At 37.1% G+C, this 20,652-nt stretch overlaps 1 protein-coding gene across 1 annotated transcript in view; it reads left to right on the plus strand.

The window, feature by feature from the left end:
- Window positions 1-20,652, plus strand: part of NHSL1 (NHS like 1) — a 66,774-nt gene that overhangs the window by 32,615 nt on the left and 13,507 nt on the right. The window contains exons 4-5 of the mRNA XM_044917192.1: window positions 12,472-12,664; window positions 17,107-17,238. Of these exons, the coding sequence (XP_044773127.1) occupies window positions 12,472-12,664; window positions 17,107-17,238 (325 nt within the window). The remainder of the gene's footprint in view (window positions 1-12,471; window positions 12,665-17,106; window positions 17,239-20,652) is intronic.

A 20,652-nucleotide genomic window follows, 5' to 3' on the forward strand; every position in this document is an offset into this window, starting at 1 on the left:
CCCGGTGATGGGTATTAAGGAGGGTACATATTGCATGGAGCACTGGGTATTATAGGCAAACAATGAATCATGGAACACTACCTCAAAAACTAATGATGTAATGTATGGTGACTAACATAACATAATACAATAAAAAATTTTTTAAAAAGTGGATCCTACAGAGTTTGCTGAAGTTGTAAGAAAAAGAAGAGTCAAGGATCATTTCATTTACTGTCTTTCCAGCTTGATCCCTCTGGAGTCCCATTTTTTCCCTCCATCCTTCTTTCCTCCCTTTCTTCCTTCCTTTCTTGAATCTCATTTCAAAAATTATTGGACCCCTATGAGAAATTCTGTTCCACTGACCCTACCCTCTTCCTTTCATCAGTCATCCTTCCCCAGCTTAGATTACATGGCCCACAGATACATTCACTTCTTTGCAGACACTTTCAACTCTGCTGGCCCCTCTCCCCTTCTGCCAGCTTCCTAGAGAAATCCCTCCCTCCATTTAATGCAGCTCTATACCTGCTCTGCGCTAAAGCCTGGCTAGCTAAACAAGGCTAGAGAAAAATACTAGGTTATATTAGCTAATTGTACTATAAATGCCTGACCTCAAACCTAAAGTGGCAGCAGTCCTATCGTATTAGCTCATCAATTCATTCTTCCACTCTACCAAATTATATTTCACGCCTTCTTCTCAAATCTCCAAACACCATGTTTTCTGCTTTACTCTCAGATATTTACTGTCTTTGATATTTACTGCACTGGGCGGGGCGGGGAGGGGGGCGGCAATCCAAAGGTATATCCTTTCACAGCCAAACCTATTGAACTGCTTGCACCTGTTCCTCCACCTACTACCCTTTCCTGCCATTGCAGTGGGTGAATAGTCCTTGCTTCTTTCTGCCCTGTTGCATCCCAAGTGCCTAGATTTGGGCTTGGCATGTAGTGAGGACTCAGTATTTTTTCAATGGACTGATAAAAGCCAATTTCTCAAGGACTTCATACTTGCAGTTTACCCCTCTCTTTTACCTAATCAATTTTCTCTTTTTATTGCATCATAACCATCATTATTTGAACATGCTATATTTTCTTCCATCTTGAAGAAACTCTCCTTTGACCTTTTATCCCCCTCCAAATTCTGCCACATTTTTCAGTTCTTCTTTATAATAGAACTTCTCCAACGAACTGTCTAGACTTGCTGTCAGCACTGCCTTTTCTCACAATCTCCTTTGAACCCCCTCCAAATAAACTTTTATCCCCAGCATGCTACTGAAATTACTCTTGTTAAGTCTAATCATCACGTCTGCGTTGCCAGATCTAATAGTTGGTTCTCAGCCCGCCTCTGATTCAAATTCTCAACAGCCTTTAACATAGTTTACTGTTCTTTTTTTCTGTACTTGGCTTTCATGAGACCACACAGTTCTGGTTTTCCTCATTGCTCACTAGCCATTGCTTCTCAGTCATTTGTTGGGTGCTCTTCTTCCATGTGTCTAAACCTTGGTGTAATTCTGCTCCTCTGAAACAGGCTCACTCCTTTGGGTGATTTCATTGAGTCCCATGGCCTTAAGTTCCATGCACTGAAGTTTCCTAAATTTCTTTCACTAGTCCAGACTCATGTGTTTCTCTGCTTACTATCCATTTCCACTTAAATGTCTTATGGGTATCTCAAACTTACCCAAATCCTAGTATGCGATTCTCCCAACCCTACCTGCTCCTCTCATAGTTTTCCCCACCTCAGTAAACCATAACTCCATTCTACTAGATGCTTAAGTCAGAAATGTTGGGAACATTCTCGATTCTTTTATTCTCACACCTTCAGTAAATTATATAGGATTATCAATTATCGAACCACTACTAAGACCTCACATCAGATGTTAGGTAATGATTAAGCCCAGGGCATGTTTCTGAGAGTGGCTGGTAGGGGCATGTTGGAGGTGAGGTTGTGAAGGACAACAGCAGGGGAGAGATGGATCAGCTCTGGAGTTACTGAGTCCACCAAGAGTGTTAACAGGGGTAGTGGTGGAGGGAGACTGAGGTGGGATCACGGTGGGCAGGGGGGCATGTTAAGTGAAGGAGTTAGCTTTTATTGCATAGTTCATAGGAAGTCACTAACATTTTTTAAGCAAAGGACTTTATGATTATGTATTTATAAGAAAAGTTATATATACCATCTTTTGTTAGATGAAAGTAGATAATACTGAAACTGATTTTCTAATTTATGTAATGTATCAAATCTAACACTAGAACTTCTAGAAAGGGAGTATTTTAACAGACTGATTTCTATTTTTCAAAATAGAGAGATTTTATAAAAAATTCACACCAGATTGACCCAAAAAAAGATAACTATGTTAGGTAATAGATGGGTTTACTAATCTTATTGTGGCAGTCATTTTGCAGTCTATACATAAAGCAGATTATCACATTATACACCTTAAACTTACACAATGTTATATGTTGATTATACCTTGATAAAGCTGGGTAGAAAAATGAAGCCCATTTTTTAAAAAAATGGACCAAATTGTAAAAATCACAAAGCTCAGATGGTTTCATAGAGAGGGTTCTACTAAAGCTTTAGTAAGTCCAATGCTTGAAACTTTCCCCGAGCAAAGAAAAAGGATATGGTATGAATTTTTTTTTTTTTTAATGAATAAGCTTAACCCTGAGGCCAAGCCTGACAAAGATTACACAAAGTGGAAAATCAACTGGCCAGTCTCATTCATGAATATTATCATTAGAAGTCATAAGTAGGATGTGAAGAAACATAATCTAACAGCTCATTACAGGACAAATACTAAAAAATCAGCCTGAATTTATCCCAATAATAATGCACGGAAATTCAGTTTCAGTTAATCTAATCACACAGTAATCATATTAATAGATTTGAAGAGAAAAATCAGGTCAAAGCCGTAGATATTGACAAGGTGTTTGATACAATTCAATAGCCGTTCTTGATTTAAAAAAAAAAAACAAAAACAAAACATGATATAGGAACAGGTAGATACTCATAAATTAAAATGTGTCTGCTTTGTCACCAAATCCAACATGATTTTTTTTTTTAAGATTTTATTTATTTATTTGAGAGAGAGAATGAGAGACAGAGAGCATGAGAAGGAAGAAGGTCAGAGGGAGAAGCAGACTCCCTGCTGAGCAGGGAGCCCGATGCGGGACTCGATCCCGGGACTCCAGGATCATGACCTGAGCCGAAGGCAGTAGCTTAACCAACTGAACCACCCAGGCGCCCTCCAACATGATTTTTAATGAGCCATTCTTGTTAGATGAGGCATAAGACAGCACATTCACTATCACTATTATTGTACTGTATGGGAAAAACCAGCCAGAATGATTAGAAAAGCTATAGAATAAGAGGCTCAAAAGTAGGGAAGATTGAGCTGATATTATCATTCTTGGTGACTCCAGGAAGATAAAAAATTGAAACTGCTATCAATATTAGAATTCAGTGACGAGTAAGGTATGAAATTTATGTATGGAAATAAATAATTTCCATATCTACAAAAACAAGTTACAGGATGTAGTAGAAAAAAATCTTAAGTTGTGCTAGCAGACAAAGAAGGGATAAATTAATAAGTGTAACATCTATGTGAAAAAAAATTTAAATACTATAGAATAACACAAGATTTGAATAAATGAAAAGACTTACTATGCTCTTAGAGGACTCAGTATCAAAAAACTGTCATTTCTGTCCAAGTCAATTTATAAAATTAACCCAATACCAATAAGAAGTTGAATAGTTTAGTTTTGGTTTGGTCTAGAGTTAATTTGGGGGATGGGAAGAGGAGGGAGAGAACCAGAGAGGCTGAAAGGGTCAAAGCTGGGAAAGCTGTAACACCGAGGAGCACTAAGGAAGGAGGATTGGCTTCACCAGGTATTAAAAAGAGTCAGGAATTACTCAGTGTGGAACCTGAGTATACAGACCAGTGGGACAGAATGTTAAATACAGAATGTAAAGTCCAGGAGTAGACCTAAATCTTTATGGGATTCCGTATATGACCAAGTTGGCATTTGAAATCAGGTGGGAGTCCAGTAACTGTAAAAGGGGCTCTGAGCCAGCAGTTTATGATTTCCGTGTTAAGACCAAGACCCTTAAGTGCAGTTCTTAAAAGTCACTCTAACAGTTGGGATTATTTTAGATACAGAGTGTGTAGAGGTCAAATGTGAGGGAAAATTCTGGGGAAACACTTTTACTTTGTATTTCCTTGATAAGCAGTGGGGGTTAGAGTATGGCGAGGAGAACAGTGGACTACATAGAATTTAACAAGTGCTTGGGCTACAAATGCTCTGACATTGAAAGAAGCATATAGAGTGAAAAGCATCTAATTTGCATTCAACGGTATGAAGCATCTATTAGGTGCCTGGGATAGAAGCACTCTCCTAAAATGAGAGTTGCTAATAAGGTAAAGGCTAAAAACCTAAATTAGAACAAAGAACCTAGGGGACATCTCCTTCTGGGTGTTTATTCTAGAGAATTATTCTATAATAATTATCCTAATGCAAAACATTTACTAAATAGGACTCCTGTTTCTGGTATAAGGAATGGTGTTTTGCTAATGATATCTACACGTATCTCTCAAAAGTGTAACAAGAAAAATAATTAAAATATTTCCAACACATAGATTATATATAAACCTGCTGCATGAAAAATGCTGTCTGCAAAGGGTTTTAGAAATCTCACAAAATACCTTCCCCGCCCCCAACTGTGAAATCAGAGAGTAAGTCATTGCTTTAATACCCTTCTAGTCTTGACGGTTTTTGTTCTTTAAGTTTTCAGTGCGTACCAGTACTACCAAACAGGTTTTTCAGGTATCTGAAGGAAGTTCAGTTATAGATGCCAAAACATTTCCTTTGAGTTGATAGGGCATTTCTTCAACTGCCATTGTTGGAGGTTATATTTGATGATAAGTTCACTGAATCAGGGAAACATTCATAGAGGCCCCATTGTCTCAGCAGAATGGATGTCAGTCATGGGTTACTCAATCTCTTGTGGAAAATTAACCCCCAAACACATAAATTAGACTGGGATTATGGCAATAAAAGGTTGGCTTTAATGGTATTGATAGAATCCCAAATTTTCCATTTCCTGTCATTCTTTGAACTGGCATCTCAGGTTCTCTTTTAGTCCTCATTGATGAGGGATATTTAAATCAAAGGAGGACTTTGAAGAAGACAAAAGGACAGGAGCCTTGCTCTGTAACTGCACACGTTGGAGTCTTATATCACATGATGCTTGAGAACGCCAGCTGGGGGCAGCTTTTGTACCTGTTGAAGCTTCTCTCCATGAGCTTCAGTTTCCACACTACAAAGAGTTATAAGCCCCGTGTTCTAGTTTGCTCAGGACAGCCCTGGTTTACAGCTGCTATCCTGTGTAATTATTCAGAGCACCCCCTTTCACTTTCAAAGGAGTTCTGGTTTTGATAGTAAATTACATGGCTACCTTATCTACCTTGGAGAGGGATGTGGTGAGGTTGAAATGAATTAATGTTTATGAGATTCTTCGTATGGTGCCTGGCACACAGAATATGCTCAAGTAATGATTAGTACAGTATTATTAAACTGCTTGGTTTTTCAAACCAGGCTTTAAAGAAAATGATTCCATGGATAGTGGAAGTTGGCCACTCTCCCAGTCATCCTATGTCTCTTATTCCACCCACATAGAATTTCCTGCCTAAAGCAATGAGTTTGAGAGGTTTCAGCAACTGCTAAAAAACTTGTGGTGGTCGTGTCTTCGTAGATTATCGCCAAGTAGAGCTGCTAGCAGTCATACTAATACTAGCTTTACAATAATGGTAGAACACTTTAGAACATTTTCCAAATTTTTTCACACATTGTATCTCCTTTTCCGTGGGAACTCCTATGAAAGAGGTATTTTCATAATCATTACTATCATTTTAAAGATCTGGAATCTGAGACTCAGAATTAATGAAATTACTTTCCTAAGAGCACATGGCTAGAGTGCACCAGGGAGGAGGTGAATGCAGGGCCTCTCACTTTATACTCCCATTTTCTTTTCCTTGCGCTATGTTGGTGAAACGAAAGAGCAAGATTACTAAATTAACCAACTTCCTTCTCATTATGCCTGCTATTGTCATTTTTCATTCCACCATTGACTTATCTGGTATTCATTCATTCATGATTTTTGGATTTTTGTTTTTTTTAAAAACCATTTAAGTGCTGCTTGGTCTCAATATATACACATTGGTGCCTGGCCTTTGGTGGTATATGGTCTAGAAAACACTTACGATGCCTCTCTTGTACTGGGTCTCTCTGCGTGAGTAATTTCAGGGCGCAGTGGGAACACAGAGTGCTCTACAATTTGGGACACCTTGTTACTATGTATCTTGCAAGCAAGAATGAGAAGATTGGGGATTGTCATTTTTCCAGGCCTTTAATGCATTCAAACCAGTGAGGGTGTCTCTAGTAACTTGTCCCAGTTTCTCTTGTTGTAAACATCCCATTACGCTGCAATAAGGCTCTATTCATATCTGCCTTCCCCTTTAAATGGGGACACAGCATTCCTGTCTTGTTGATATTTCTGTCATCTCCCAATATGGAATCAAGCACCAGCATGCAGAAAAGTTTAGGAGCCAGAGACTAGGCTTAATGCTCTCTGTAAGTCTCTTTAGTACTTAACTGCAGCCATGAGATGTAACTGGGATTGTGTGCATGTCACAGATGAAGAAACTGTATTTTGAAGATTATATCATTTGTTTCAGATCACATAGTTTTAAAATACTGAAACTGAAATCTCTCTGTTTTAAAGCAGTGTTATTGAGATATAATTTACATAATATAAATACACATTTTTAAATTATACAATTTAATAAGTTTTGACATATGTTTACACACATGAGCCCATCACCACAGTCATGACAGTGAACACCCTCAGCATCCTTAAAAGTGAGCCAGGATTCAAATCCAGATCTGTGGCTCCAGAGCTCCTGTTTTCCCTCCAACAATGAGTATATGGGGGAATTGAGCCTTAGCTACAATACAGACTTCTCCTCCTCACCTCTCTCTTTTGGGAGTTCTAAATTGTTGAGATAATAGAAAGAACATCTTTTACAACCCAATTATCCATCAATAAAAGAGTGAATAAATAAATACGGTATTGGACTGGAATGTATGCCCATAAAATGAATGAATTTTCGGCTCAACAAAAACAGGGTGTGTCTTAGAAACATAAGAACACAACAGAGAGAATGAAACCATTTTTATAAAAGTCAAAGCAAATACAAACATGTAATTTACACATAGTTGTACACACATAACAAAAAGTAAGGGAATGAATATTGGAAAATTCAAGAGAGTGGTTACCTTGGGGGATGCAAGGAGGAGCATGGAGGTAGTTGCAGTTATTGGTAATATTTTATGTAAGTCATGGGTTGGGTAGTGAGTTCTGATGTATTCATAATGTTATGTTATATACTTTGTATATATCATTTATGAAAATTAAAAGATTAAAAACAAATACTGCACCATTTTAAACATTTATGTTCTAATTTAAGTATTTTCTGTTATTTTAAGGAAAAGATCACTTAATGCAAGAGTTTAAATCCACAGTATTTTAAATTCAGTATGTAGTATTGATAAAGGGGCTAGCTTTGTAGTAAATGGACTAATACACTGATGGGAAGAAAAGGAACAAAGTTATTTAATAATGTGGATATGGTCACCACTACCTGGTCATCATGGAGTTGGCTGGATGAACCATGAACTGTGCTTCTGTATGGATCCATTTCTACCATCCCTGCTTTTTTGGTTGTTGTTGGGTCCAGAGGGGGAAAGAGAAATAGGAGAGAACAGAATTAAGTCAGGATCTTTTGTGTCTGAATACATTGAAGGTAGAAGCATATAGCCAAAAAAGACTGCAGAAGTTTTGACACCTTATAAAACCATCTAAAATCTTGAAAAACAAAATAAAGAGAGATTTAATGCTGGGAAGAAAAACACCAAAGACTGAATAAGTGTCCTGCAAAAAGGAGTGGAATATATGTTGACATCCTCTTAAATAATGCTCTATATAGTTTCGTCTGTTCTGTATTTTCATGTAATAATTGCTAAATTTAGCTCTGGTTATAATTCCAGTTTCTAATTTCTAAGAGATAGCCGATTAAAAAAAAAAAAAGCCTGGGCTAGTCTATGATTCACAGTTAAGCCCACTTTTTGATAACTTGGCCAACTGCCAAACAGACCATATTTCAGTCTCCACTGTCCATCTGGTGGGAGCTTGTCTGGTTTCCAGACAGGACCAGGTCTCCGAAATGCAGGTCTACAGCATCCAAAATCTACAAAACAACTGCTGGTGTGGCCAGTGACTTCCCTTTCTAAATTAAGTATTTTGGCGTGAGTAATTGTTGTTTCTTGTTTCATTTGTGTCTCTCCATTCCTTCCAGGACTAAGGGATGGGGTATTGATGAACAGTACTGACCAATAGACAGGTCTAAAAACTGCACTTAAGTTTTGAAGGCAAGGCAACTTTAAACTCAATGTTTAAAAAAACAATTCACTCCATATTGAGGGAGTCCATTAATATGAAGCATGGTGAAGCTATTTGAGTTACTCTCTTCTGAACACAGGGAGCTTGAGTTGCTCAAAACCTACAACTAGTAAATGACAGAGCCAGGGTGCTGATACTTAGCATTTTACTCCAGGGTATAGTGCTCCTTCCATTACACCACACTTCGGGCTTTTATAGATTTTCAAAAGGTTTGTTCTTGAATAAGAGATATAAATGGAGATTGTTATCTTTGGATCGGACAACCCAGTAATTGATTGCAAATATTGTCAAGTTGTTATTTTACACTGTTTAACAGCAGAAACTCTGAGGTCAAGTCTGGGTTCTAATCCCGGTTGTCCACTGTGTACTTCCCAAAAATAAACTTACTTTACTCCATTTCCTTATTTATAAAATGAGGCTAAAGCTATAAAGATAAAAATGAGGTACCAATTTCTTTAAAGTCTGTAACCCAGAGCGAGGCATATAGCAATCAGTTACTAAATGGTGACCCTTTTTTAGCCAGAATTCTGCAGGAGTTCTCCATGCGATTCTGATTTAAAGCTTCATGGAACTTATGTTCTCATGGGAGAGATAAACAAGATAAATAACTAAAATATATGTATACAAGTGATATGTACTAAAGAGAAAAAAACGGAGAAGGGAGAAACAAAATATTGGGGAGGAGTTAAAATTTTAGGGATGCTGAACAGGTAAGATCTCAACAAGAGGGGGACTCTTGAGTAAACACCCAAAGAAAAATACGGTGTAGATGTCTAAGGGAAGAACATGTCGGCCAATGGGACCAGCAATGGCAAAGGCCCTGAGGCAGGAGTGTGCATGATATGTACAAGAAAGTGCATGGAAAGGGTAGTGTGGCTGGAGTAGAATAAGGGATAGAATAGTAGGAGTTTAGGTAAGAGAGAGCAGTGGGCCATTGGCAGATCACATAGGGCCTTGTAGGTCATAGTAAGGATGTTGGGGGCGTTGAGCAGAGGAGCAACATGATCTGACTTAAATTTTAAAAGGGTCCCTCTGGCCTCTGAGAAATAGACTGTTGGAGTGGGAGGGTAGTCAACATAGACAGAAGCATGGAGACTACTTAAGAGGCTAACATAATAATCCCCAGAGCATTACAGTATCCATCTTACTGGAGTAATTATGATGTGTTCTGCCATTGAGATGCAGGAGGTTTTTCCTATGCCCATTGCTGTGTCTATAAATACTAGGAGGGATAGGAGTCAGATCGTTCTGGAAGTCATTACTCTCCTGGTTTTAATTTTGCTTTAGTAAGTTGTAGCACTGCGTAATAGTCACATTTGTATATAACTTTATTCATTTTCTTGCAGATGAAGGGAGTACTTTATAGAACAGATTACCTTTGAAAGTTGTCATACTGGGCTATCCTTGGTGATTATCCCATGGCAAAAAGACTAAAATGCAGTACTGTTTCATTGTGATAAGTTATCAATCCTGACACTATCAGCCAACTAAAAGCAAAGTAGGTTATGAGGGCTGATGAGCACCATTGAGATGCACACAAACTGTGAAACAGTGCTTCATTCACCATCTCCCTTGGCAGACGTCACGTGGAAAAGGGAACCCTCTCTGCAGGATGTCACCCTGCTATTTATTCTCCATCAAGCTGCAGCTTTACTTTTCTTGCTATTAAACCTCTTTCGTTAGCATGTGCTTCCCATGGTCTTCAAAGCTTGTGCCATATTTCAAGGTGATCTGAAAAATTATTTCTCTGTGTACATCAGAAAATTGGAGTAACCCAGTTTACTAGGTTGAGATCAGTCTTCAGTGTCCTGAAACTGTCATGAAATTCTTATATAAAATTAGTTTTTATTTACTTGTGTGTGTGTGTATGTGTGTCTCCATCTCAGGAGAATATGTAAGTCAAATTTAAAAAGAGTGTTACAAGTGCAAAAAGGCTGGAAATTATTTATTTATATCACTATGGCTTAGCTGCTGCTGCTGACCCCAAAATTCCCTTGATTGTCTTTCAAGGATCTGTAGGAGTTGTACCCATTTTCCCAGAAGTGGATCAAACATGAATGGATATGGTGTAATTTAGTATCATAATCAGATGTCAGTAACATATGCTCATCATAAGTTGAGTGTATTTATTTGTCAGTTTAATTACAAACATTATTTCACATTTTCCTTTGGTGGGAAAGAAACTAGAATATCATTTTACATGTTTTATATATCAAGAATATAAAGTAAAAAATAGAAATGTTTAATTATGGTTTATTTTATATCATTTATTTCCACAACACCTTTATTATTGGTAGTGTTTTTGCAATAAAAGAAAAAATTGGGTACCTGTCAATTCATGATTTTGCTTTCCTAAAGTCACATTTTATTACCATTACCTTCATTTCCATAAGATTTGTCAGAGACATTTTCATCAGTATCATCTCAGAGATCTTAAGAGTAGCTCTTTGGGAGATTCAGGAGGTAAACAGACAATCCCATTTTACAGCAAAGGAAACTTTAGGGTTCAGGAGCAGCCTGGAGGTCACTTGACTTGCAGGTATAAAGTGAATAGACTCCAGTCTTTGGATTCTTAGTCTAGACCCTGTCCCCAACACCAAACCATTTTTGCTGGTTCTTCTTTAGTCTTTTTTAAATTTGTGGAGGGCTGGTAGTTGTAGAATAAAAGTAGATATTTTGCAGTAAGATGAATCCAAGAGTAATAAACAGTGATGACAGTGTTCTTCTAAGTGATTGAAATTTCTAACTGGTGCATTTCTTTAAGTTTCTTACCAGTGTCCTCTTAGAAACTTGCATTAAATCCAGAAAGGTATCAATGCCTGCTTTTTAAAGACAGATGAATCCTCACAAACATAACGTTGAATGAAAGAAGTAAGATACCGAAGAGAATGTACACCATGATTCCCATTGGTCAGATACAGGCAAAAAAAGCTGTGGTTTTAGAAGTCAGGAGGGTAGTTACCTGTGTGGTTTGGAGGGGCGAGTGTTGAACTGACTTGGGTGCTGGTGCTACGGTACTCCCTTGGAAAGGTTCATTGACTGTTTATTCTTAAGTAAACCTCTTTTAAATGCCTTACTTCCATAGGTGGAAAGTTGGTCAAAATGCTTTCAACTCGAAGAGCCGTGCTTAGACATTTGTTGTATGTTGTAAACTGCCATTTCCCAACAAAAGCCACTTACCCTTATTTGGTCATCATTGTTATTTGCGAGCACATTGCATTTCTTTTGCGTTCTTGGAGCTGCTTTGCCAAGAACCAGCTGCCCAGCAGCCACAGCGAAGTCCATCGGAAAGTGCTTGCCAGAACAACTTTCTTGCTTGTGCTTTTTAAGATGGTGTGGGAAGAAAGATCCTGAAGAAGGGCTCCCCAGTTAGGATGTTAATCTGTATCAAAACAGACCCTGCCAGAAATGTTTTCATGGAATTCTGATAAGGCTCAGAGCAGAGAGCTTCAGTCAGCTTCTTAGAATTTAACAATTTCACACTGATTTTTTTCGTATAAATGGTTTCAGAAGAGCACACATAGTTGAGCAACAATAGCTTCATCATTTCAGAAGTGTTCCTTGAGGTCAGTGCCTAAGAGAAATAAGATTGAGGCTAGAAATTACTGTGAGCAAATAAAATTTTAATAAAAATGGAAACCAGCCACAGCCGTGATGTTTCTCTAGGCTTCTCGTGGTAAACTAAATCCATAAGCTTTCTGACCACAGTAAATAGAGGAAAAGCAGGAAGAACTGAAAAGATACTGTGGGTCAGCAAAACCTTTTGCAGTCCTCGTGGTTTAGAGACTAAAGCCACTGTGTGAATCATATATATAACCGGTCATGCTCAAGATGAGTTTCCTTGCAAACCATTGCTTCTTTCTTAAATGTTACCTTTTTTTGTTTGCTTGCTTTAAATCAGTTTAAAATTTTTTTTAAATAAGAAGTGTATTTTTAAATGTTTCTCCCAGCTGTTTACATCTTCCTCCTTTTTTTTCCTGCAGTGTTCTATTTCTTCATCAGAAGAAGAAAGATTTATTTCTATCAGGAGACCTAAAACGCCAACCTCAAGTGACTTCTCTGACCTTAATACTCAAACAAATTGGGCCAAGTCACTTCCCTTGCCAACACCAGAAGAGAAGATGCGACAGCAAGCCCAAACAGTCCAGGCTGATGTGGTTCCCATTAACATAACTGGTATGCTTTGCTTTGCAGATAGCTTTCTAAACATACTTGGGAGAATGACTTTGGCTTTTGTTTGTTATATGCTTTTAGCTCATTTATACATCAAAGGTAAAAAGCTGTATTCTGGCTTCCTGCTCTTTGTTTAGTGAAAGGAATATTAAAACTTGTATACGGGCGTGCATATGAAATAATTTCTTGCTTGTTAGAGCACTGTATTACCAAAGGTTGATATCATGGAATTCATCAAAAGTGTGTGTTTTTTTTTTCCATTGAATTACTTAAAATATCTAATTTTAAATATTCTGTTTGAGAACATCTTCTAAACGTGGTCGTAGGTAAGAAAACAATGACATGTTTCCCTTCTAAACGGCTATTTTATGTAGTATTTATGGAAGTGAAGAAATAACAGTTTTGTGATATTTCTAAATGATAGATTTTTTTTTTGTCTTCTCAAGTAGAAAAAGGGAAAAATGGCTTAAAATAAGAATATCAAGTGAATTAACAATAAAAATTATAAAAATATTTTAAAGTCAGTAGGATGGTAAAATTATATCTTGATCCCCATAAATTTGAATTCTACAATTCAAATAAAAATCAGTTCCTTCTGAATGTAAAATATTTAGAATATGTTATATTAAGTTGGATTATGAATATTGCCAAACATGAAATTCAAGTTCTTTTAGAATATTATGCTCAGGTTTTAATCATCTGTGATATTTAAGGGGACGAATAACAAGGTACGTAAAGCTCAAAGGCAATATTTCACAAACTTAGAGGAGTTGTTAAAAGATTAAAAGTAAAAATTTTCTTGCTTTATTAGTTCCAGAGCTTGCAAAGAAGATAGGTCAGTGGTGTACCAAGTATAAAATAGATGTGTTAAGAGTTAACATTCGACAGGGTGTCCAAGAGGAACAGATTATTAATAATCATCATTGATAATAAGTCCATACAAAGCATGGCCTGTAGGGCCAGAACCTGAAAAGAACCAGGTGATCAATAAGGATGAATTTTCATAAAAAATTAGGATGGAAACCCACAGCACCCTTGCTATACTTCTAAAGCTACCACTTTTGACCGCTGTTAGAAAGGTTTGTACGTGTTGATAGTTATTGAAGATGTTTTAAAAACTTTACAGATGTTTAAAAATTCCATTTAGAATAAAAATGACATCTATTTTGAATCGTAGAGAAATTTAGTAAATAAGTGCATGAATTATTTTAAATTCCATGTACATTTTCCCATACTTACTGTTCTTAAGCCTAAAGGAATAGCATAGTATTTTATTCCATTTTCTTTGCAAATAACATTGTGATCTTCCCAAGTGTGATTCTCAGGCACCTAGGTCATATCTTTTTAAGATCATTTTTGTAAGTAGCTGTGTTTCAGAATAAAGTGTGTTTATTGCTTGATGGAATATGTGAACACATACTTTCTGTAAGAAAATGCATTACAGGGGCGCCTGGGTGGCTCAGACGTTAAGCGTCTGCCTTCGGCTCAGGTCACGATCCCAGGGTCCTGGGATTGAGCCCTGCATCGGGCTCCCTGCTCGGCGGGAAGCCTGCTTCTCCCTCTCCCACTCCCCCTGCTTGTGTTCCCTCTCTCGCTGTGTCTCTCTCTGTCAAATAAATAAAAATATTAAAAAAAAAAAAAAAAGAAAATGCATTACATTATTTGATTGATTAAATGCAGCAGAAACATAATTACATTATATATGATTAAATACCTCAGAGGTAGTATTATAAGATAAGAAGATTGTGCTATGAAATATGACAGTCCTTAATGGAATTAGGATAAATGCATTATCCTGAGATTAGGAAATTTAAAACAGAGTAACTATAGCTTCAGAAATAAAGAATTATTTGCAATGAAATGCATTGTAACAACAGTAGACAATGCCATTTCTTTGAGCTGTAATTCTCTCCTGTTGATGACTAAGTGGATATGAATTACATAGAGTTTAAAAGGAGTCCTTCAGATACCACATAGGAAAGGTGAATGACAGTAAAGAAATGAGCAATATGAGTTGTGTCAAAAGCAATTTACTTTTGAGTGATTAACATTTTCCGAAATGTAATAATTAAATATAATACCTAATTACATATTTATTGATCTATCTTCTGGATCCATGTGTTCACATACATACACATATATTTCATAAAGAGATGATTTTTCTAATATTCTGATATAAAGAAGCATTATATTTAAATTTTTCACTTTAAGCAATTGACATAGGTTATATAGCTTCCTGCTCTTTAAATGTTATATTTCTGAAGCCCTGGAAAACTTTTGAGACTAAAATGTAGCTTCCCATAGGGAATTTTCATATGTTCATTTATTTGGATGAACATTGACCCTCTAGTTTGATTTTTCAGTCAGGTTCAGCAGGGAGAAGAAATGTCGATAAATATACTATCCAGAGTGAAGCCGGCCAGGCATAGAGGTAGAATATTAGCACAATGAGCTGCCAGCCTGAAAATAATTTAATCCCTTTAGTCAGAGTCCTATAGGGATTCATCATGTTCTAGGGATTCATCATGTTCTAGGGATTCATCATGTTTCAAATGAAATGTATATATGTGTAGGTTTCATATTCTGCCATGTGGGATAACAAGTCTTCCACCTGGAAGATAAATAGAGTGGGTAACCATGCTTCAACAGTTTTGACAAACTGGCTTTGTACTAATGTCTGAATTAGCTAAGTTTATTTCTAAGTAGTAACCATGACTAAGGCTGTTTTTCAATGAAAGGGAGTGATTCATTTCCTCTCAACAGGTATTTATTAAATGCCTGCTTTGTGTCAGGCGTCGAACTGAGAGACGCAGGTGGTGCTCAGATATGTGAGTCATGGTACCTACCCTCCAGAAATGTTTAGTCCACCAGGAGGGACAGACCTTTTGGGTCATGATGCAAGATGGAGAGTTCGGTGCCTTTAACAGCGTATGTCTTAGATGTCCATTCTCATGGTTGGTTTCTTAACTTCCTTGGAGTTTGGGTGGTTTACCTTTTGTTTTTTTAGGAAGTAAAACTAGAGAGTAGATGTAACCATCAGTGTTTTGTCTGTTCTTAATCCCTTGATACAAGGAAATTGTCTTCCTCTGCCGCAGGAACTAATGGACGATTGAAGTCATGACTTGCCCCTTACAAGCACCATATATGCTATTGCACATGGTGATGCATTTATCACAGCGATGGCACCTTCTGGTGTCTTACTGTCTTCTCTCAATTGTTTCTGGTTTTCTCCATTAGGAACAAAGTTGCAAGCATTTTCAAAGTTGCCAGCATTTATTTAAGTTTGTTGCTTCGTAGGTGAAATGTGTTTTGATCATTCAGATCTTTTATCGTCTGTATAGATTAGATAAGTTTCTATTTACAATTTATTCCTATTTAAATAGAGGGTACACTGTTTACAACATACCCACTTTGAATGTATGTCAATATTGCTAAAAAGAGTGAATGTTTTTATACTTTCTTTTACAACATAAGAATGATGGAAGTATATAATTTATGTACATATATATTTTTAAAATCTCTTTTTGAGAAGAATAACCATTAAAAAAGACAGTGCTATAAAACTTTCTTTAATTAAACTGGCAAATAATTTAAAGCAGACCAGTCAGTAACTGATACTGTGTCATTTTATGGTTTCCCATTGGTGTGTTAATCACAAAAGCTCAGAATGTAGAGATAAAAAAAAGTCCTGTGGATGTGGCATTCTAGGTTTGATTGCAAAATTACTGGAAATGTCTGAATTAAAATCAATTGTAAAAGGTGATTATGAAACAGAGAGAAAGCAATTCAGCTTTAACAACAGCGTGCTACTGGGTCTCATTGTGGTAAAAGTACTTTATCATTATAAGGCTTTTTTTGGTCATGATAGTTGTATCTCACACCATAGCAATTACCAAATTGTCTTTACCAATGTCCAAATTGTCACCTTCCCTGACTGAAAGAAAAAGCTCTTCATCCAAGAATCCTTGATTAAGTTGTTTGTATCATCACAGAGGACAAGACATTATATTGCTCTCTAGAGATAACCAAATGAACCCAACATGCCCATTGCTGTCTCATGTACACTAATGTAAAGAGTGATTTCAGTGACCAGAGGGCTTATGTAAAACACTTCCAAAATGACCCATTTTTTAAATAACACAGAATCACTCTTCAAGTGTGTTATTAACAGATTTGCACTTGTTACCGCAGCATGTTTGCAAATGAGATCAAGGTATTTCCTTTGGAAGGACACACACCTGGAAATGAAAAAAAATAGCCTTATGATGATAATCTGCTTTCCTTCCTTTTTTTTTGTCCTTCAGCATTCATTTATCATCATATGACTGGCTAACATCATTATTAATACCTTCTTATCATTTTACAACAAGCTTCTGGAAGAAAGTGCATGGTGTCGGCTTGCTTGAAAATAACATTGCTTTGCTTATTCTACTACTCTATATTAGGGGAGAATTTCGATCGCCAGGCCAGCCTTCGGCGGTCTCTAATTTACACAGACACTCTGGTAAGACGACCGAAGAAAGTCAAAAGGAGAAAGACTATTACAGGAATCCCTGACAACATACAGAAGGAGCTAGGTATGGCTCATCAGAACTGTATTCTGTTGTCCCTCATTACTGCTCAGCATTACAACGCTAACCTCATCCTGGTGCTTATGAGATCAATACATTCTGATAGCCGTTTGGTGTCCCCAGAGGGACAGCTTCTCTCCTGAGTGAGGCACTGGGTGCAAGTCTTAACATCCCGTGCAGATGATTTGTTGAATTTTGGTGACAGGAAGAGCTTATATGAACACTGTTAACTGGGATGATGGAAAGGTACGGTAATGTCCTCATCTCTGTGAACCTTGCATATTGGGTATTTCCACAATGAAATTCACCTTTCATTTAGATCTTAAATGTTCATAAAACTGAAAACTCATCCTAGGACTTTAAATTATGAATATGGACTTCACTAGTCATACTGACAGTGTTGGTGGCATTTTGTCATCAAAGAGACAGCAGTGTGGGATAATTAGTAAATTTCGAGACACTAGGAAATAGTCATTTGTGTTGGATAGTGCCTTAATGGAACTTCCAATGAAACAATGTCAATAGGTTTCTGGTCAGTACTTTTCAACCTGTGATAAAAACAGGAAAAAAAGACACCCCCCCCCTTTGTGGGGGGCGGGCGCTGGTGGAGAGGGTTATTTACTTCGTAATTCACTTACCTGAATTATTTCTGCTTATCTTTATATATGCTTTGGATAATCCTTTCTTTCTATATTCACTTCCTCTCTCTGGTTTTTAATGGGCCCATTGGGAATGTCTACAGAGGCAGCCAAGCATATCAGTCAGGGGCAGGCACTCTGATGCCAGGCTGCGTGGATTTGAACCCTAGCTCTGCCACTTACTCTCTGGGTGGCCTCAAGCTGGTTACTTTACCTCTCTGAGTCTACTTCCTCATTCAAATAATGTGGTTGGTGATGCTAACAGAGCATATCTCATAGAGTTGTTTGAGGACTTAATGAATTTATACAGATGAAGCACTTGGTGCCAGGTACTATATGTTTACTCTATGTTAACATAATAGCTGCTTTTATAATTATTGTAGAGAACGTAATAGTACCTATTTTGAAATTTACCTCTTTGTCTTCAGCCAGACTATGGAGGGATTTCCTTATAGTTGCTTTCACCTGATGTTTTTACTTTTATTTACTATTGAAGGTTATAGTCTAGAAATGCAGAATAGTTATTTCTGAACATGCCCAGGAGCCTTTGAGTCAAAATGAATTTATCCTTGCTATGGTGATCTATCTGTTACAGCACTTTGAGGTGGCATTGCAGCTTCCGAGCGCTACAGACATTGTTCCCATGTGTTTTTTCCCAGTACTCCTGCTTAAATGCCTTGTATTAGGGATGGAAGGCTCATTCTTCTTTACCTGGTATTCTCTCTTTTACTGCCTTCTGGTTCTACAGTATGTACGCTCCGCCTTCCAGAGTGAAGCCACAGTGGGACAAGAATAGCAATGCTTTGCTTTTGCTCTAGGTAGTTCCAGTGACCCAGATGACATACAGGTGCCTGTCTTATTTCATAACACAGGGTTTTATCACATACAAAGGCAAGACTGCATCCACAGGATTTATGAAATTTGTCTTTGGTTCGTGCCCCTGCATCTGCTTCCAGATCTGGGCCAGCCCTCCTGGATCTCATTCTTTCAGACTCTTTATTATTTTTTTTTTTCCCTTTAGGTGACAGCTAACTAATGTGAGAAACTAGTACATACTCTTATGTTCAGTAGATGCTTAATGGGCTAATTTTTTACAGCACTCAGGTAACATTTATATTTTAACTGATCTTGTAGGGGACATTCTTTAACCTGAAGGAATGACTTTAAAGACAGATCCTTTGTAAGATAACAAGGTTGATATTTTGAGGTAGTCTACATTTTAGTGGCTATACATCAAAATAGGTAAGTTTTGGATGGCTTTGTGCAAAGAGTATAAGAATAGTTTGGCCCAGGTAAAGATATATATACACACAAGTATTCAGTATGAATTCTCTCTCTGTATGTCTCCCCCCCACACTCTATACATGTGTATATGTAATATGATTTCTAGAACCTCAGAAATACGAACTTTTATCACTTTCATTACTAAACCAACCAGTATGGAGCCAATAACTCAGTTGCCTCTTTGACCTTGCTAGAGTGATCTGATCAGCTAGGTAAATCATGTCTTCTCTAATTTTATTTTTAAAATAAATGATTGAGTCCCCGGGGCCCATGTTCATTTCTCTTTTGCATGTAATATAAAAACACCAGTAATGCTGGAGGAAAGAAAATAGCTTTCCCGTATCATTGCATTGTGATTGCCAAACAGGAGACAGTTGATGTCATTTCATAGTCAGTGACATGACCTGGATCCTAGCTGGTGGTCAACTGAGACAGCTGTATCTAAGTTAGAGCTACTTAAAAAAAAAAAGAAAGAAAGAAAGAAAAAGACAAATAACAATGTAGTTTTATAGATAGGCTAGTTGGAACGATTGATAGAGTAAGGGAAAATAACATTTAAATACAGTAACATTTAGCAGAAAATTTGGATCATACATTTTTTTTTCATTTTATGACTTCTGGTTGATCTTCCCCTTTCTCCCCAATATTTTGTACTCATAAGGTATCTGGTGTTTCAGAGTTTTGTACTACCTAACTAATGATTCTCAAAAACAGACACTTAGTATTTTCCTTAAAAAATTAGTCTTTTCTAGATATGAAACATAGGGAATTTGTCAAACAGATTAGATAAAAAGAGAAATGATTATCTGAAAAAAAGACATTCACTAGGAAAGATACTTGCTATTCACGAGACCTTGCCCAAGTTGTTGGGGATTTGGATTTTTGAAAATCTAACCAGAGATTCTTCCAGAATTAGTTGATTGTGCTTAATTGCATGTGGTTTTCACTTCAAAATCCATAAATAGTGAACTCTAGAGGTGAGCCACTTTATAATGCTAAGTTAAGTATGATATTTACTGTTTCAAGCAGTTTATGGCTTATAATTTGTTGCCTTCCATTTAAATGAACCAGACAAAATTTTTAATTTTTTCTTTACTCTTATTATCTTAAATGTACAAAGAAACATATTTGAACAACCCACCACAAGGTTTCATCTTCTAGGATCAGGATCATTTTGTTGTTATATCATTATATTTGGCTACTGAATAGTTTGGATACTCCTGGAACAATAGCTCTTCCCCAAGCAGAAAAAACTTCATTTAAAGGAATTCCCCTCTTGGAGCACCTGGGTGGTTCAGTCGGTGAAGCATCTGCCTTTGGCTCAGGTCATTATCACGGGGTTCCTGGATCAAGCCCTGCGGCGGGCTCCCTGCTCAGTGAGGAGTCTGCTTCTCCCTCTCCCCCTGGCTCATGCTGTCCCGCTCTCTCTCTCTCTCTCTCTATCAAATAAATAAATAAAATCTTTAAAAAAATAAAGGAATCCCGTTCTGAATAATTA

Source organism: Neomonachus schauinslandi, chromosome 8 (assembly GCF_002201575.2).
Source record: "Neomonachus schauinslandi chromosome 8, ASM220157v2, whole genome shotgun sequence".
NCBI lineage: Eukaryota > Metazoa > Chordata > Mammalia > Carnivora > Phocidae > Neomonachus > Neomonachus schauinslandi.